The 15023-nt window shown below is 48.2% G+C and overlaps 1 protein-coding gene across 3 annotated transcripts in view; it reads right to left on the bottom strand.

Moving 5' to 3' along the window:
* Positions 1 to 14706, bottom strand: part of ecsit (ECSIT signaling integrator) — a 28906-nt gene extending 14200 nt beyond the window's left edge. The window contains exons 1-5 of one of the 3 annotated variants that reach the window (XM_063034979.1): positions 14260 to 14706; positions 13325 to 13483; positions 9392 to 9658; positions 4555 to 4981; positions 2508 to 2731 (exon numbers count right to left, since the gene is read on the bottom strand). In XM_063034979.1, the coding sequence (XP_062891049.1) occupies positions 2508 to 2731; positions 4555 to 4981; positions 9392 to 9502 (762 nt within the window). In that variant the 5' untranslated portion in view covers positions 9503 to 9658; positions 13325 to 13483; positions 14260 to 14706. The remainder of the gene's footprint in view (positions 1 to 2507; positions 2732 to 4554; positions 4982 to 9391; positions 9659 to 13324; positions 13484 to 14259) is intronic. The other 2 variants (XM_063034980.1, XM_063034981.1) reach the window with 2 other exon arrangements.
* Between the last annotated feature and the right edge of the window lie 317 nt (positions 14707 to 15023).

The following is a 15023-nucleotide window of genomic DNA, read 5'->3' as shown; positions in this document are numbered from 1 at the left end:
CAACTGCACTGCACTTTCTCTGTAGCTGCTACACCTTATTCTGCATTGTTATCGTTTTTCCTTGTTCTACCTCGATGCACTGTGCAATGATCTGATCCGTATGCACGACAAGCTCTGCTCTGTACTCGTACATGTGGCGATAATAGACCAACTCCTGTCAGTGTAGCTTTGGGTCTGGGAAATCATGTCTGACACTCTTGGAACTAATTGAGGTGGATGAGGGGAGCACAAGTGCAATCAATGATGTTCTCCTAGGGGTTTGTCTATTGTGCTTCTTCAGGTGGTTGAAGAAGACAATCTGAGATCCATATATCCAGCATGTTCAGGAGGATTCCCTTAAATGGGGAACACCTGTGCGTGACTTTATTTAGCGGGGTGAGGCTGATGCTCGGGCTCAGTGGCATGGAACACAAGACGACCGGGTCCTGCACTGCCGCAGCCTCCTACCACCTTCACTGTCGTTGTGATGTGACATCATCTTCCACCAGCTCCACCACTGGGGTCTTGATCTTTGCCTGGGACCTGCCCCCGTGACCTTATTGCCATCATGGGTGACCCTACCAGGAGCTAAGCACCAGATCACGAAACTCCAGACAAGGTCGCTCTCAGGATCCAGGAGCTCCCAAGCCTCTGCACCACAACAGGTGACGATCCTCGGAGAAGAACCAGGAGGGTAGATGGAAGGAGGGCAGTAGATGTCCCCGTGAGCCGGAGACAAAGTCTCATATTAGTAGCATGGATAGGGAGGGTAAGGTGATTTTCATATAGAATCAGAAACTATTTATTGTGACATGGCTCAGCAATTTTATTGTTTTGTGGCAGCAGTGCAGTGCACTGCATAAAAAGGCATAGGTTGGAATAAAATCAATGGCGCAAAAGAGGAATAGCAAAGTCATGCTCATGGACCATTCAGAAATCTGATCAGAGAGAGGAAGAAGCTGTTCCTAAAACTTTCAGTGCGTGTCTTCAGGCTCCTGTACCTCCTCCATGATGAGAAGGCATGACTCGGGTAGTGATGATGAAGTTTAAGGGTGTTGGGGAAGTAAGAAATGATTCTCTGATTCTGGTAAATAGCGGGTTAAAATTAGGTGCCAGCTTGTGTTTGCTCTCTTCTGTGAAAAGTTGGAGAGACTGTTCTTGACTGAAAAAACTGCCTTCAGTGTTTTTTTTTAAAACAACTCACAGCTGTCCCTTTGAGAACAATCTGTGGGCTGGATTCACACATGCTGCATACATCATGTCTTATGAGTTCACATATTGATCTATGTTCCCACCTTTGTCTGTTCAAGTTTTACTGATAAGGCAAGAATTTGTCTGTAATTAAAACCAGTTATTTAGTGGACTCTCTTATCAAAGTAATTGGGTTTCGCTCTAACTGACCTTGACATACCATTGTAACTGAGTGTTCTTTGTCTGCTATATATTGTAGCATCTCCGTTCTAAAATCAGAAAAACTCGAGAGAGAGAGAGAGAGAGAGAGAGAGAGAGAGAGGGATAGAGAGACAGAGAGAGAGACAGAGAGAGAGACAGAGAGAGAGACAGAGAGAGAGACAGAGAGAGAGACAGAGAGAGAGACAGAGAGAGAGACTCTGTCTAACTGGTTCCGAGTCTTTCTCACCAGCTGAACTGAGTGCAATAAACGGGTGAAGAGGTTAAAGTAATAACTGTGTGATGTGGTTATTGGTCCGGCAACCTTTTTTTAAGTTTACAGTGAGGGTCCTAAATGGAAGATGCTGCCTTTTTGAGGTATCACCCTTTAAGATGTAGCGTTGAGAAGATAGTATGTTCTGAATGGTGAGGGTCCTTAATGACGGCACCACCTTCTTCAGGCACCCGCCTTATACGTGCAAAGAATGGAATTGGAAATGCGGAGTTTTGATATGTACACAAATCAACAATTCAGAACTGGGTTTCATAGTGGTTCAGTAACAAGGAGTTTTTCTCCTTGCACACAAGTAAATAAACTAAGTGAGAAATGAGCGCAAGCCTTCAGAGTCCTGTTAACTAGGGAAGACAGCGGAGTACAAGCTGTCCTTGAGCTTTATAAGTACTTTCAAGCTGCTGTATCTTCTGTTGACGTGCACTGTTTTTGATAGAGGCAGCAAGAAACGGAAAAAGGCAGAAGGAGAGGTGGAAAGAGACCTCTGACAAACAGTGACAGAAAGAGAGAGAGAATGAGAAACAGACAGACAGAAAGAGAGAAAATGACGGAAAGAGAGAGAAGAGGGAAAGAAAGGGAGAGATGGAGTGAAAGACAGGGGGAGTGAGATGGGGAAAGACAGTGGGGAGGGCGTAGGGAGGAGGAAAGGCCGAGGGGCGGCTTGTTGAGAGAGGGTGAAGCACGCACAGAGAGAGGAAGACAAAGATACACACACAACAATACGCATAGTACATAGAGAAGAGGAATCAAGTGGATGGGATTCTATAGATCAGGTGGGCTTGGACTAAATGTGTGGGAGGGTCTGGATCTGGTCCTGTGGCATAGTGCTCTATGTCTGGCCCCTTACCTGGTAGACGGTGACCTCGCTATCGAGGTCAGGGGCGATGCGGAGAAGGGCGAGGCGAGCCAGTTCAACAGGGTCTTGTGGCAAGGGCTCAGCCACAGGGAAGGGATTGGCATGTCGGAAGCGGGGGAACCAGTACAGCATCCGCTGGTACTTGCGCATCGGATGGCTCTTGTGGCCAAAGATCTGCACCAGCAGCACCTTGGTGTTCACGTCGGGCAGGACCCCTGTGGGGACGGGGAGGAGAAGAGGGATGGGATGGGAGGGAGGAAGGGCGTGTGGAGAGTGGTAAAAGGAGAGGCAGGTCCAAAAGACCAGGGGAAGGTGGTCGGGAAGGGAGGGTCGAAGAGGAGTGGATGGGACAACAGGGAAGGGTTGGGGTAGATGGGGAGGGGTGGATGAGACAGGGAGTGGAGGGTATAGACAGCCAGAAGGAGGTAAAGTGAGGGGGGAGGTGAAGAGGTGGAGGGGAGGTAGTGACGGAGGAGAAGAATGACAGTGATCAGTGGATTTAGACACGAAAGTACACAGCTAGAGTTCATGGAACAGGTCCCGTTGACAGCGTTTCATTCTGTTGGGACTCCCGTCTCCATATGAGCCGGAACATTTGGTGGCAGAGAGGGCTAACTTGGGAAAGGGAGGGATTGAATCCCATGGGACCTCTGTCCCTCAGAGGGGGATGTAATCTCTCTCTCTCCCCGTCCCTCACTCAGGAAGGGTGGCATCTGTCTGTCCCAGTGGGACGTCTTGCCCTCAGGAAGGGTAGAACAGTCTCTACTCTCCCATTGGGGGGGGGGGGGCAAATACTCCCAGTGGAAACTCTCCCCTTTGACAGAGGCTACTTCGTTCCCAAAGGGATCTTTTTCCCCCTCACAGAGTATGGGGCCTTTTCCACTGGAACATTCCTCCTTCAGGGAGTGTTGGTACTTGTCCCGGTGGAAACATCCCCTCCTCCCAGTGAAGAGTGGGATCATGTCAGTGGGACGCTGCTCCCTCAAGGATGGTGGTATGTCCACAAGAAATCTCCATCTCTCTGGGATACGGAACCATTGGAATCTCCCCCCTCCCCCCCAGGAAGGTGGGATCATTCCTCAAGGGACCTCTGACACTCAGGGAGTATGGGACTGTCTCCACTGGGACTTCCCTCTCTCCCTCGGACTGTCAATCGGGATGCCTCCCTCTTAGGGATTGTGGGACCATTTCTGATAGGACCTCTCCTCGTGCTGTAGGGTGGGATCACTCCCAGTGGAACCTCTATAACTCTCATGAAGGGTCGGATCTGTCCCCATGGGAACCTCTCCCTCAGGACAGATTTGGGAGGGTGAGATCGATCCTATTTTAAATGTCCCTCTCCCAGCTGGATGGTGGGACTGCTCTTACTGGGGCTTCTCTCCCTCCAGAGATGGTGGGACCATTTCCATTGGGATCTCTCCCCATCTCAAGGAAGATAGGATGATTTCTGATGGAACCTTTCCCTTTGGGAGAGTGGGACTGATCCCATTGTGACCTCCTGTGGTGGATGGTCAGATCTCTCCTTGTGGAATCTCCCTCCTTCAAGTCAGGTAGGATCATTTCCATCCGGGCATCCCGAACGGGAAAATATAATTGTTTCCCATGGGACATCTCCACCAGGAGGAGGGTGGGGATTGATCACTCACTCGGCCACAAACCCCACCCTCTGCCCTCCTTCACCATCTCCCAGCCCCGTCGCCACTCTACCCCCTCAACCCCGACCCCTCCTCATGCCCCTCTGAACCTCACCTCAACTCTGCCCCTCACCTCAACCCCTTCTCAACATCCGCCCTCCCCTAACGCCAAGTCCTTACCTTGCCTCCTCGCAGTCCCTTCCCTACCTCCCTGCCATCCCTTTCCCCCCACACTCCACAACCCCGGATGCCACTTCCCCAACCCCTCCACCATGTCCCTCTTCACCACATCCCTATCCCGTCCCTCACCTCGCCACTCCCCCTCAGAACCATACCCCTACCCCCACACTAACATTTCCCTGTTCCCCACCCCCCCGACATCTTGCCCCTCCCGGGCTGTTTACCGTAATTCTCCATCTGCTCCAGCACTTGCACGGCACACTCCTGCTGCCGTGGGAAGTGGTTGAACATACGCTGGATGAAGTTGCGCGGGACAAACACCTCCTTGGGGAAAACGTCAAGCAGCCGGTTGTAGACGGTCAGCTCTCGCTCCACCCCGAACTCGGGCATCCGGCGCAGGGCGGCGTAGATGAACTCCACGTGGCCGCGCCGGCGGGCCTCCTGTCGACAGTAGGTGGCCAGCACCCTCTCGAAGGTTGCCTGGTCCCACTGGGCCGAGGAGGCCGCCCGGGAGAAGAAGTCGTCGGTGGCTGAGAGTGGGGCAGGGCGCCCCTCCTTCCGAGCTGCCCCACCCACATCAGGGAGTGGTGCTGAGGGCTCTTTCTCCAGGTGGGGGCCGGAGTGGAAGCTGGGTCGGGGCCCTGGGGAATCCTGCAGGGGTTGTGGGAGATTGAGAGAGAGCAGGAGGGGATTGTTAGTGAACCGGTGTAGGAACACTCAATGTCTGCGTCTTTCCACACCACCCAACAGACACAGAGCGAGGCTCCCTCCATACCGTCCCATCACACACTCCCGGGGTCAGACACAGAGCGATGCTCCCTCCACACTGTCCCATCACACACTCCCGGGGTCAGACACAGAGTGAAGCTCCCTCCACACCATCCCATCACACACTCCCAGGGTCAGATACAGAGCGATGCTCCCTCCACACCGTCCCATCACACATTCCCAGGGTCAGACACAGAGCGATGCTCCCTCCACACCGTCCCATCACACACTCCCGGGGTCAGACACAAAGTGAGGCTTCCTCCACACGGTCCCTTCACACACTCCCCATGCCAGACGGAAGCCATGTTCTATCCTGACGTCTGCCGCCGTCTGCGCTTGTATATATGTGTGCATACGTGCCCCTCTACCTGTCTATGCATGGGCTGACAGAGAGAAAGAGAGACTGTGTCTGTGAGAGGGAGAGAGACAAACAGACCACGTGAGAGAGAGAGAGGGAGAGGTGGGGACAGCATAGGGAGGGAGAGGGTGAGAGGGTGGGGAACCTGAAGTCCCATACTACCAAGCTCAGGAGCAGCAGCTTCCCTTCAACCATTCTGTTCTTGAACCAACCGGTACAACCCTAATCACTACCTCAGTATAGCAACACCGCGATCACTTTGCTTTCTTTTTGTTCTAATTAAGTTCTTCCTTCTAAAAACTGAGTACTATTTTTCTTGTGAGTCTTCTGTATCTGACGCTCTGTAGCTGCGATGCTGCTGCAGGTAAGGTTTTCACTGCTCCTGTGCAGACATGGACGTGTCCCTGAGTTCTCTCTTCTACACCCTACTGAGTGAGTCCCTGTCATCCACTGCACCCTATGGGTGCTCTCCCGTTCGCAAAGGAGGGGACTTCCATCCACTCCCGGAGACACCACTGCGGTTCGGGTAAGGAACGGGAATGGCGCACACGGAAAGCCTCAACAAGGCAGCTGGTGCGGGAGGACAGCGAGCCAGGTGGCTCACCGGCTGGAGGAGGGGGAGAAAGGCAGCACCCAGCTCTACCCCAACTACAACCCACAATCGCTGTGGCTCGGGTAAGCGGTCAGGGAGACAAGGCATCCACAAGAGTTGGGCACTGGGAATCCAGGAAGGATCTCTCACGCAGAGGAGGCAGGAGGGGGGAAGAACTTTGTGGGGGGTAGGGATTGTGGCACGGGAGAGGGGATGCTAAGGGGAAGATTAGAGTTATAGAGCTCTACAGCACAGAAGGCCCTTCAGCCCATCTGGCCCATACCAACCCGGTCTTCTGCCCAGACTATATTCCCCCTCCCACAAGATATCCCCTCTCACCACTCTCACTATTTCCCTCCAAACATCTCCCATCCATGACCCTGCCCAAGTTTCTCAAATGTTGCAAGTGGAGCCCCATCCACCACTTCTGCTGGCAGCTCATTCCGTACTTGCACCATCTTCTGAGTGAAGAAGTTTCTAAACACCTTTCACCGGACTTTGGATGAATGGGGGCGGGGGGGGCGATCTCATTGAAACCTATCGAACGTTGAAAGGCCTTGATAGCGTGGACAAGGAGGGAATGTTTCTTCATAACCATATAACAATTACAGCTCGGAAACAGGCCATCTCGGCCCTTCTGGTCCATGCCGAATGCTTACTCTCCCCTAGTCCCACCGACCTGCACTCAGCCCATAACCCTCCATTCCTTTCCTGTCCATATAGCTATCCAATTTTACTTTAAATGACAATATCGAGCCTGCTTCTACCTCTTCTGCTGGAAGCTTGTTCCACACAGCTACCACTCTCTGAGTAAGGAAGTTCCCCCTTGTGTTACCCCTAAACTTTTGCCCTCCAACTCTCAACTCATGTCCACTTGTTTGAATTTCCCCCACTCTCAATGGAAAAAGCCTATCCAAGTCAACTCTATCTATCCCCGCCATAATTTTAAATACCTCTATCAAGTCCCCCCTCAACTTTCTACGCTCCAAAGAATAAAGACCCAACTTGTTCAACCTTTCTCTGTAACTTAGGTGCTAAAACCCAGGTAACACTCTAGCAAATCTTCTCTGTACTCTCTCTATTTTGTTAACATCTTTCCTATAATTTGGTGACCAGAACTGTACACAATACTCCAAATTTGGCCTTACCAAAGCCTTCTACAATTTTAACATTACATCCCAACTCCTATACTCAATGCTCCGATTTATAAAGGCCAGCATACCAAAAGCTTTCTTCACCACCCTATCCACATGAGATTCCACCTTCAGGGAACTATGCACCATTATTCCTAGATCCCTCTGTTCTACTGCATTCTTCAATGCCCTACCATTTACCATGTATGTCCTATTTTGATTAGTCCTACCAAAAGGTAGCACCTCACATTTATCAGTATTAAACTCCATTTGCCATCTTTCAGCCCACTCATCTAACTGGCCTAAATCTCTCTGCAAGCTTTGAAAACCTACCTCATCATCCACAACACCACCTACCTTAGTATCATCTGCATACTTACTAATCCAATTTACCACCCCATCATCCAGATCATTAATGTATATGACAAACAACATTGGACCCAGTACAGATCCCTGAAGCACACCACTAGTCACCGGCCTCCAACCTGACAACAGTCATCCACCACTGCTCTCTGGCATCTCCCATCCAGCCTCTGCTGAATCCATTTTTCTACTTCAATATTACTACCTAACAATTGAACCTTCCGAACTAACCTTCCGTGTGGAACTTTGTCAAAGGCCTTATTGTAGTCCAAAAAGACAACATCCACTGCTTTACCCTCATCAACTTTCCTAGTAACCTCTTCAAAAAATTCAGTAAGTTTTGTCAAACATGACCTTCCACGCACAAATCCATGTTGACTGTCCCTAATCAGACCGTGTCTATCCAGATAATTATATATACCATCTCCAAGAATACTTTCCATCAACTTACCCACCACTGACGTCAAACTTGCAGGCTGATAATTGCTCAGTTTACTCTTAGAACCCCTTTTAAACAACTACAGTGGAGGAGTCGAGGACCAGAGGGCACAGCCTCAGTATAGAGGGATGTCCATTTAGAACAGAGATGAGGAGTAATTTCTTTGAGCAGATGGTGGTGAATCTTTGGAATACATTGCCACAGACAGCTATGGAGGCCAGCTCATTGAGCATGTTCATAGCAGAGGTCTAATTAATCTTGATTAGTCAGGATGTCAAAGGTTAAAGGAGAATAGGGTTGGAAAAGACAAAATCTGGCCCTCTTCTCCTCATCAACCTATAACCTCCCTCGGTGCCCCTCCTCCTTCCCCATCTCCCATGGTCCACTCTCCTCTCACATCAAATTCCTTCTTCTCCAGCCTTTTCCACCTATCACCTCCCAGTTCTTGCATTAATCCCCTCCCCGACCCTCCTGGCTTCACCTATCACCTTCCAGCTTGCAATCCTCCACCTCCTCCCAACTTCTCGTTCTGGCTTCTTCGCCCTTCCTTTCCGGTCCTGGTGAATGGTCTCAACCGTTTATTGATTTCCTGAGCTCCCCCCAGCATCTTGTGTGGGTGACTTTTTGGCTCCTGTAATGAAAGTCCCGTCTGACGAAAGCAAGTATGCCTTCTTTACCACCCTCAAAAGTGGTTGCATACAAGACCCACTGGGAGAAAAAAAAAGTACAAAGATTCCCCTCGATCACACAAAGGGAGCACCCCTCACTGTCAAGTGATGACCTCTGGTTCAGGATGGGATGAACAGTGAGGAGATGAAATGTCCAATAACAAAAGTCTGCTCATGTTGCAGCTTTGTAAAACTCTAGTTAGCCCACATCTGGGGCACTGCATACAGTTCTGGTTGCCCCATTATAGAAAGGATCCCGAGGCTTTAAATAGGGTGCAGAAGAGGTTCACCAGCCCTGAATTAAAGGACGTGCTATAAGGTTGGACAAATTTGGGCTGTTTTCTCTGGAGCGGTGGAGGCTGAGGAGAGATCTCATAGAGGAAAAATAGAGTAGACAGCCGGTAACTTTCCGTCCCGGAGTGGAAATGTCCATTTCCAGGGGGAAATGATTTATGGTGAAAAGGAGTCATTTCAAAGGAAATGTGAGGGGCAAGTTTTTCTTTTAAAACACCGAGAGAGTAAAGTGGCTGGAATGAGCTGCCTGTGCTGGTAGTATTAGAAACTTTTAAGACGTGTTTAAATAGGCACATGAATGTGAGGAAAATGGAAGGATATGGACATTGCGTAGGCAAAGGGAATTAGATTAGTTGGCCAGTTGATGACTAATTTGTTTGGTTCAGTATGACATGTGGGATGGAGGGCCGGCTCCTGTGCCAAAGTGTTTAGTGCTCTCAACTCACCTGCAGTGAAGTGGCTCTCCAAGCTGCAGAGGCCGGCAATCTACAGAGAGGAGCTGGCCAGGGGGTAAAGGCATGGCTCCGTAGTGCCCGGAAACACCTGGCACAGCTCATCCTGAGGGAAGCATGAGCCTCCGCAGAGACAGAGTCCAAGGTCAACAGCAGAGGAGGTGGTGGAGAGAAGGAACCTCAGATGGTCAAGGCAGAGTCTGTGGAGGGCCAAGGGTCCTTCCAGTCAACAAGAGGAAACAGCCGAACGTTTGGATGCCCCTGCAAAATTGTACATTTCTTTCATTTAGATCATCGACCTCAAAAACTCAAAAGATCCACAGATGGACAATGTAAAAGAAAAATCAGCTCAGTAAATAAACTGACATTACCCAGATCGATCTGAATAACATTATATACAATTGTCTCTCAGTTACTATTGTCTCTCCTTGGTCCACAGACCTGTCCCACTCAGAGATCTGTATAGGGCCAATGAAGTCGATGAGTGAATTCGAACTGAGGACAATTATATGTGCTATGTCTGAGTGGGTCAGGTCTGTGGGACCAAGCACAGGGAATAGAGACTGAGGGACAATTATATAAATGATATCTCTGAGTGGAACAGGTCTGCGGGACTAAGATGAGGGAATTTGGACAATTGTAGCTAATATAATACCATTAGTTTCCTCACTTCTATAGACACTTTGTTCATCTCCTGAGTAAATACAGATGTAACCCTGAGGTTCAGCCAGCATGCGTTTGTCTAGGGGAAGACGGCCTCTGACCCAGCCAAAATGAGAAATCTCGTTTGTGTGGATGCTGGGTGATGTGTACACAGTTACAAATCCGAACCGTAAAATATCAGACAGTACACCATATACAATTAAACGATCGAACTTTATAAATCTTAATCTGAAAGAGGGCCCATTTTAATGAAACAGTCCAATGTGCACACTGGAGCTCACAGATTCGTCCATTCGTCCACGTCAACCTCCTCCAAGTGTCGCTGACCTTCGGACCCTCGCTCCTAGTCCACTCCGTCCGGCAGTCTACCAACTCTCTCCACTCGCGTCTTCCCTCATCTCTCGACGACAAAAGACCGCGAAATCCCTGCTCCCGGACCCACAGGAAAGAACAACATGCCTCTCATTGGCTAATACACATTCCAAAGCCCGCATTATCTCCAGTCATAACCCAAACATTGCTGCTACAGAGAAACCATTACTTTAGCGGTGAAACCTTACAGAGAGGCCATTACATTAGCAGTGAAACCTTACAGTACATTGCACAGACACAAAAAAAAAATTAAAGATCACCCCCATCGCTTTTGGCTCCAAACATGAATTACCATTCTGATCTTCCAGAGGACCAATTCTGTCATTGCAGTCCTTTGGTTCTTAACATATCTGTAGAATCCCTTACGATTCTCCTTCACCTCATCTGCTACAGCAACCTCATGCATTTTTTTAGTTCTCCTGATTTCGTTCTTAAGTGCTCTCCTGCATTTTTATACTCCATAAGCACCTCATTTGTTCCTAGCTTTCTATACCTACTGTGCGCCTCCTTTTTTGAAAAAACAGGGCCTCAACATCTGTAAAAAACCAAGGCTCCCTACACCCGTTATCTTTACCTTTTATTCTGGCAGGTACATACAAGTTTTGTACTCTCAAAATTCCATTTTTTAAGGCCTCTCACTTACTGTACACCTTTGCCAGAAAACAGCCTGTCCCAATCACCACTTGCCAGATCCTTTCTGATGCCGTCAAAATTGGCCTTTCTCAACCCATTGACCAGGCATTTCTTTTTGCATATTTACTTTGAAACTAATGGTATTATAATTAGTTACATTGTCCCTACTCCCTCACCTTGGTCCCACAGACCTGTCCCACTCAGATATCTTAATTGTCCCTCAGTCTCCATTCCCTCTCCTTGGTCCCACAGACCTCACCCACTCTGCCATATCACATAGAATTGTCCTTCGGTCTCTATTCACTCTTAGTCCCACAGACCTGTCCCACTCAGTGAAATCATATATAATTGTTAGTAAAAGCATCCGTTAGTCTTGCGAGACCACGGATCTGCGCCTGGAAAGTCTTCACTCTCCAGGGTGCAGGCCTGGGCAAGGTTGTATGCAGCCCATGCTGCAAGTCTCCCCTCTCCACAACACCAATGTTGTCCAAGGGAAGGGCCCATACAGCTTGGCACCAGTGTCGTTGCAGAACAATGTGTGATTAAGTGTCTTGCTCAAGGACACAACACGTTCCCTCAGCTGGGGCTCGAACTCACGATCTTCAGGTAGCTAGTCCAATGCCTTACCACTTGGCCACGTGCCCACACATATAATTGTTACTCAGTCCCTATTCCTTCTCCGTGGTTACAGACCACAATTCCCTTTAAACTGCACGGGTGCATAGTAAGAAACGCAGTAACTGAAATGCTCCCATGCACATAGCCTTTGTTGTCCCACAGCTGGAATTTTCTTTTATAATAAAATGCCCCACAGTTTTCAGGCCACGTAAAAATTCCCTGCTCAGAGCAATGGTTGGTCCGAGCAACTGTAAAAAAAAATTAAAGGGAACATTATTACAGACACCTATCCTAGTGACAGATATATAGAATTGTCCCTCAGTTACGGACCCCTCTCCCTAGTTACCTGTTGCACTAACTGAAGATATATATAATGTTTGATGTTTAATGTCCTCAGCGCTGACCACAGTTGTGGACTCACTTTTGGGGTACCCTGCGGTTCATGGTCCATCTGTTTCTGGTTACTCTTTTTTTTGCAATATGCACAATTGGATCGAGGCTCTTTGGCACGGAATTGGCTCTGCGGCTGAGGCCTGCAGCCATTGACAAGACTCAGCCGCTGTTGCTCCTGGACCATTTCAGAGACTCTGCGGTTTGATGATTACACTATTCAGATTGCGTGATTTGAGTTTTTTTTTCGTGCACTGGGTCCTTGATGTTTTCTTTAAATGGCTTCTTTGTTTTGTGGCTGCCTGCGGGAGGCCAAATCTCAGAGTCGTATATTGTATACATACTTCAATAATAAATGTACTTTGAAACTAATTATTCCTCTCCCCGATCACACACCTGTCCCTCTGACAGATACTATATACAACTGTCTCACAGTCCCTATTCTCTCTCTTGCTGGTAAAACAGACCTGTCCCAATAAAAGTTATTATGTATAGTTGCCAGTTATAAAGCCCTTTTCTTGGTTACATAGACCAGTCCCATTTACGGATATTATATATAATTTTCCCTCAGTCCCTAATCTTGCTCCCTGGTTACACAAACCTGTCCTGCTGACAGAGAAGTTCAAAGTTCGAAGTACATTTATGATCAAAGTAGGTGTTCATTATACAACCTTGAGATTTGTCTCCTTACAGGCAGCCACAAGGCAAGAAATCCAAAAGAACCCATAAAAAAAACCTTACAGACACCCAATGTGGAGAAGGGGGGGGGGGGAGAGAGAGAGAACACAAATCATGCATTCAGTAAAAGCAACCAACCGCATCCAGAACAAAAGTGAGTCCATAGACAGGAAGCCCAGAGCAGGCCCACAGCCTCAGCCTCAGTTCACCACACGGCAGAGCAAGACGTCGCAGAGCTTGAAGACACAAAGCTGGATCAGGCCCACAGCCTCAGCCTTAGTGCAGGGAACAGCATAGATAATATTTGTCCCTAGGTTCCTATTGCTTACACACAACCTTTTCCACTAACAGATATCATATATAATGGTCCCTCAGTTACAGTTCCTTCTCCCCAGTTGCACAGGCCAGTCCTACTAACAGATATTATCCATATTTATCCCCCAGTCCTTATTCTCTCCCCCTAGCTATACAGACTTGTCCAACTAACAGGTATTATCTATATAATTATTCCCCAGTTCCTATTCCATCTCTCTGTTTACATAGAGCTGTCCCACTGATAGATATTATACATACCTTTACACTACTGGCGACCCAGGTTCATTTCCCGCCGCTGTCTCTAAAGAGTTTGCATGCTCTCTCTGTGACCACGTTGGTGCTTCAGTTTCCTCCTACAGTCCAAGGACGTACCAGTCAGTAGGTTCATTGGCCATTGTCCATTGCCCTGTACTTAAGCTAGGATTAAATCAAGAGATTGCTGGGCAGCGAGGCTCGAAGGGCTCAATAAATGAATGAATAAATAAATAAACCAACATATCTTAAGTCCCAAATTCCCTCTCCCTAGTTATACATTCCTGACCCACTCACAGATATTATACAAAATTGTCCCCCAGCTCATTTTTACAGATGGTCCGTTAAGTCGTTTTGACTGGCTGCATCACCACATAACAGGACCGACAGAAGCTGCAGAAAGTTGTAGATTCAGACGGCTCTATCACGGCACAACCCTTTCCATCAAAAGGTGGACATTCAAAAAGGTAGTGCCTCATGAAGGCATTAAGGTCCCTCAGCGTCCGGGACATTTCCGCGCCCCCCCCCCATTACGACCATCAGGGAGGGGGTATAGGACCCAGAAGAACCACAATTCAACTTTTCAGGAACAGTTTCTTCCCCTCTGCCATCAGATTAGTCCATGAACCCATACATTACCTCAGTATTCATCTTTTCCGCTATTTATTTCTATTGTAACACAATTTTATGTCCTCTACTGCTACATAATAATAATTTTCATCAAGTATGTCGGTATAAATGATATCAAGTATGTCAGTGATAATAAACCTGACTCAGTCTCCATTCCCTCGCCCTGGTTACACAGACGTGACAGATATTATATATAATTGTTCCTCGGTTACTATCCCCTCTCTCTGGTTAAACAGCCTATCCCGCTGACATAAATTAAACATAACCTCCCACTTTCCCACAAAGTCTGCCGCTTTTGCGGGAAATTTTACCTTCGAGGTCATTTCCTCCCTCGTTCAGAGCAGCACCATTATTAGTCCACCACCCTCTCCGTTCCGCCACGCCGCCGCGCATTGACTGTGATGGGTCCGACAGCTTCTGAGGCTCCCCACTCTCGGAGCATTGTGTCTCCTATTATTAGTTCCGAAGACTGATAGTTTCTTGTCTGCAAAGGCAGGCTGTCTCTCTTTAGTTAGTCCTGACGAAGGGTCTCGGCCCGAAACGTCGACTGTACCTCTTCCTAGAGATGCTGCCTGGCCTGCTGCGTTCACCAGCAACTTTTAAGTGTGGTGCTTGAAATTCCAGCATCTGCAGATTTCCTCATGTTTGCTGTCTCTCTTTCTGTTTCTTTCCCTTCAATCCCCCTCCCATGTTTCTGTCTTTCCAGGAGTCTCTTCTTTTCTATCAAACCAGATTATATTATTTTTTCTTCTTCTTCTGACTTTTTATGGGAGTTGGCAGTCCAACTTAAATGTGCATTACCGCCACCAACTGGACTGGAGTGTGGTGTAGCGAATTGGTGGGGTGGGTAGTGCTGGTTACCGGTTGTTTCAGATGAAAAATCGCCCCACAGCTTGTAAGTAATGAAACACGATACCGTGAATTAAACTAAAGTCACTCCCGTAACTTAAAGTTTTTAAATGAAAATTATCAACCCCCAAAGATTGTAATGAAGCCCGCATTTGATTTATTTCAACCTTATATGCTCCACACAATAATACTATGCGTTCATCTATTACATAATGATAACAAACCT

The sequence above is a fragment of the Mobula hypostoma genome, chromosome 28 (assembly GCF_963921235.1).
Source record: "Mobula hypostoma chromosome 28, sMobHyp1.1, whole genome shotgun sequence".
In the NCBI taxonomy this organism is placed as follows: Eukaryota; Metazoa; Chordata; class Chondrichthyes; order Myliobatiformes; family Myliobatidae; genus Mobula; species Mobula hypostoma.
This window is presented reverse-complemented; position numbering and strand designations above follow the sequence as displayed.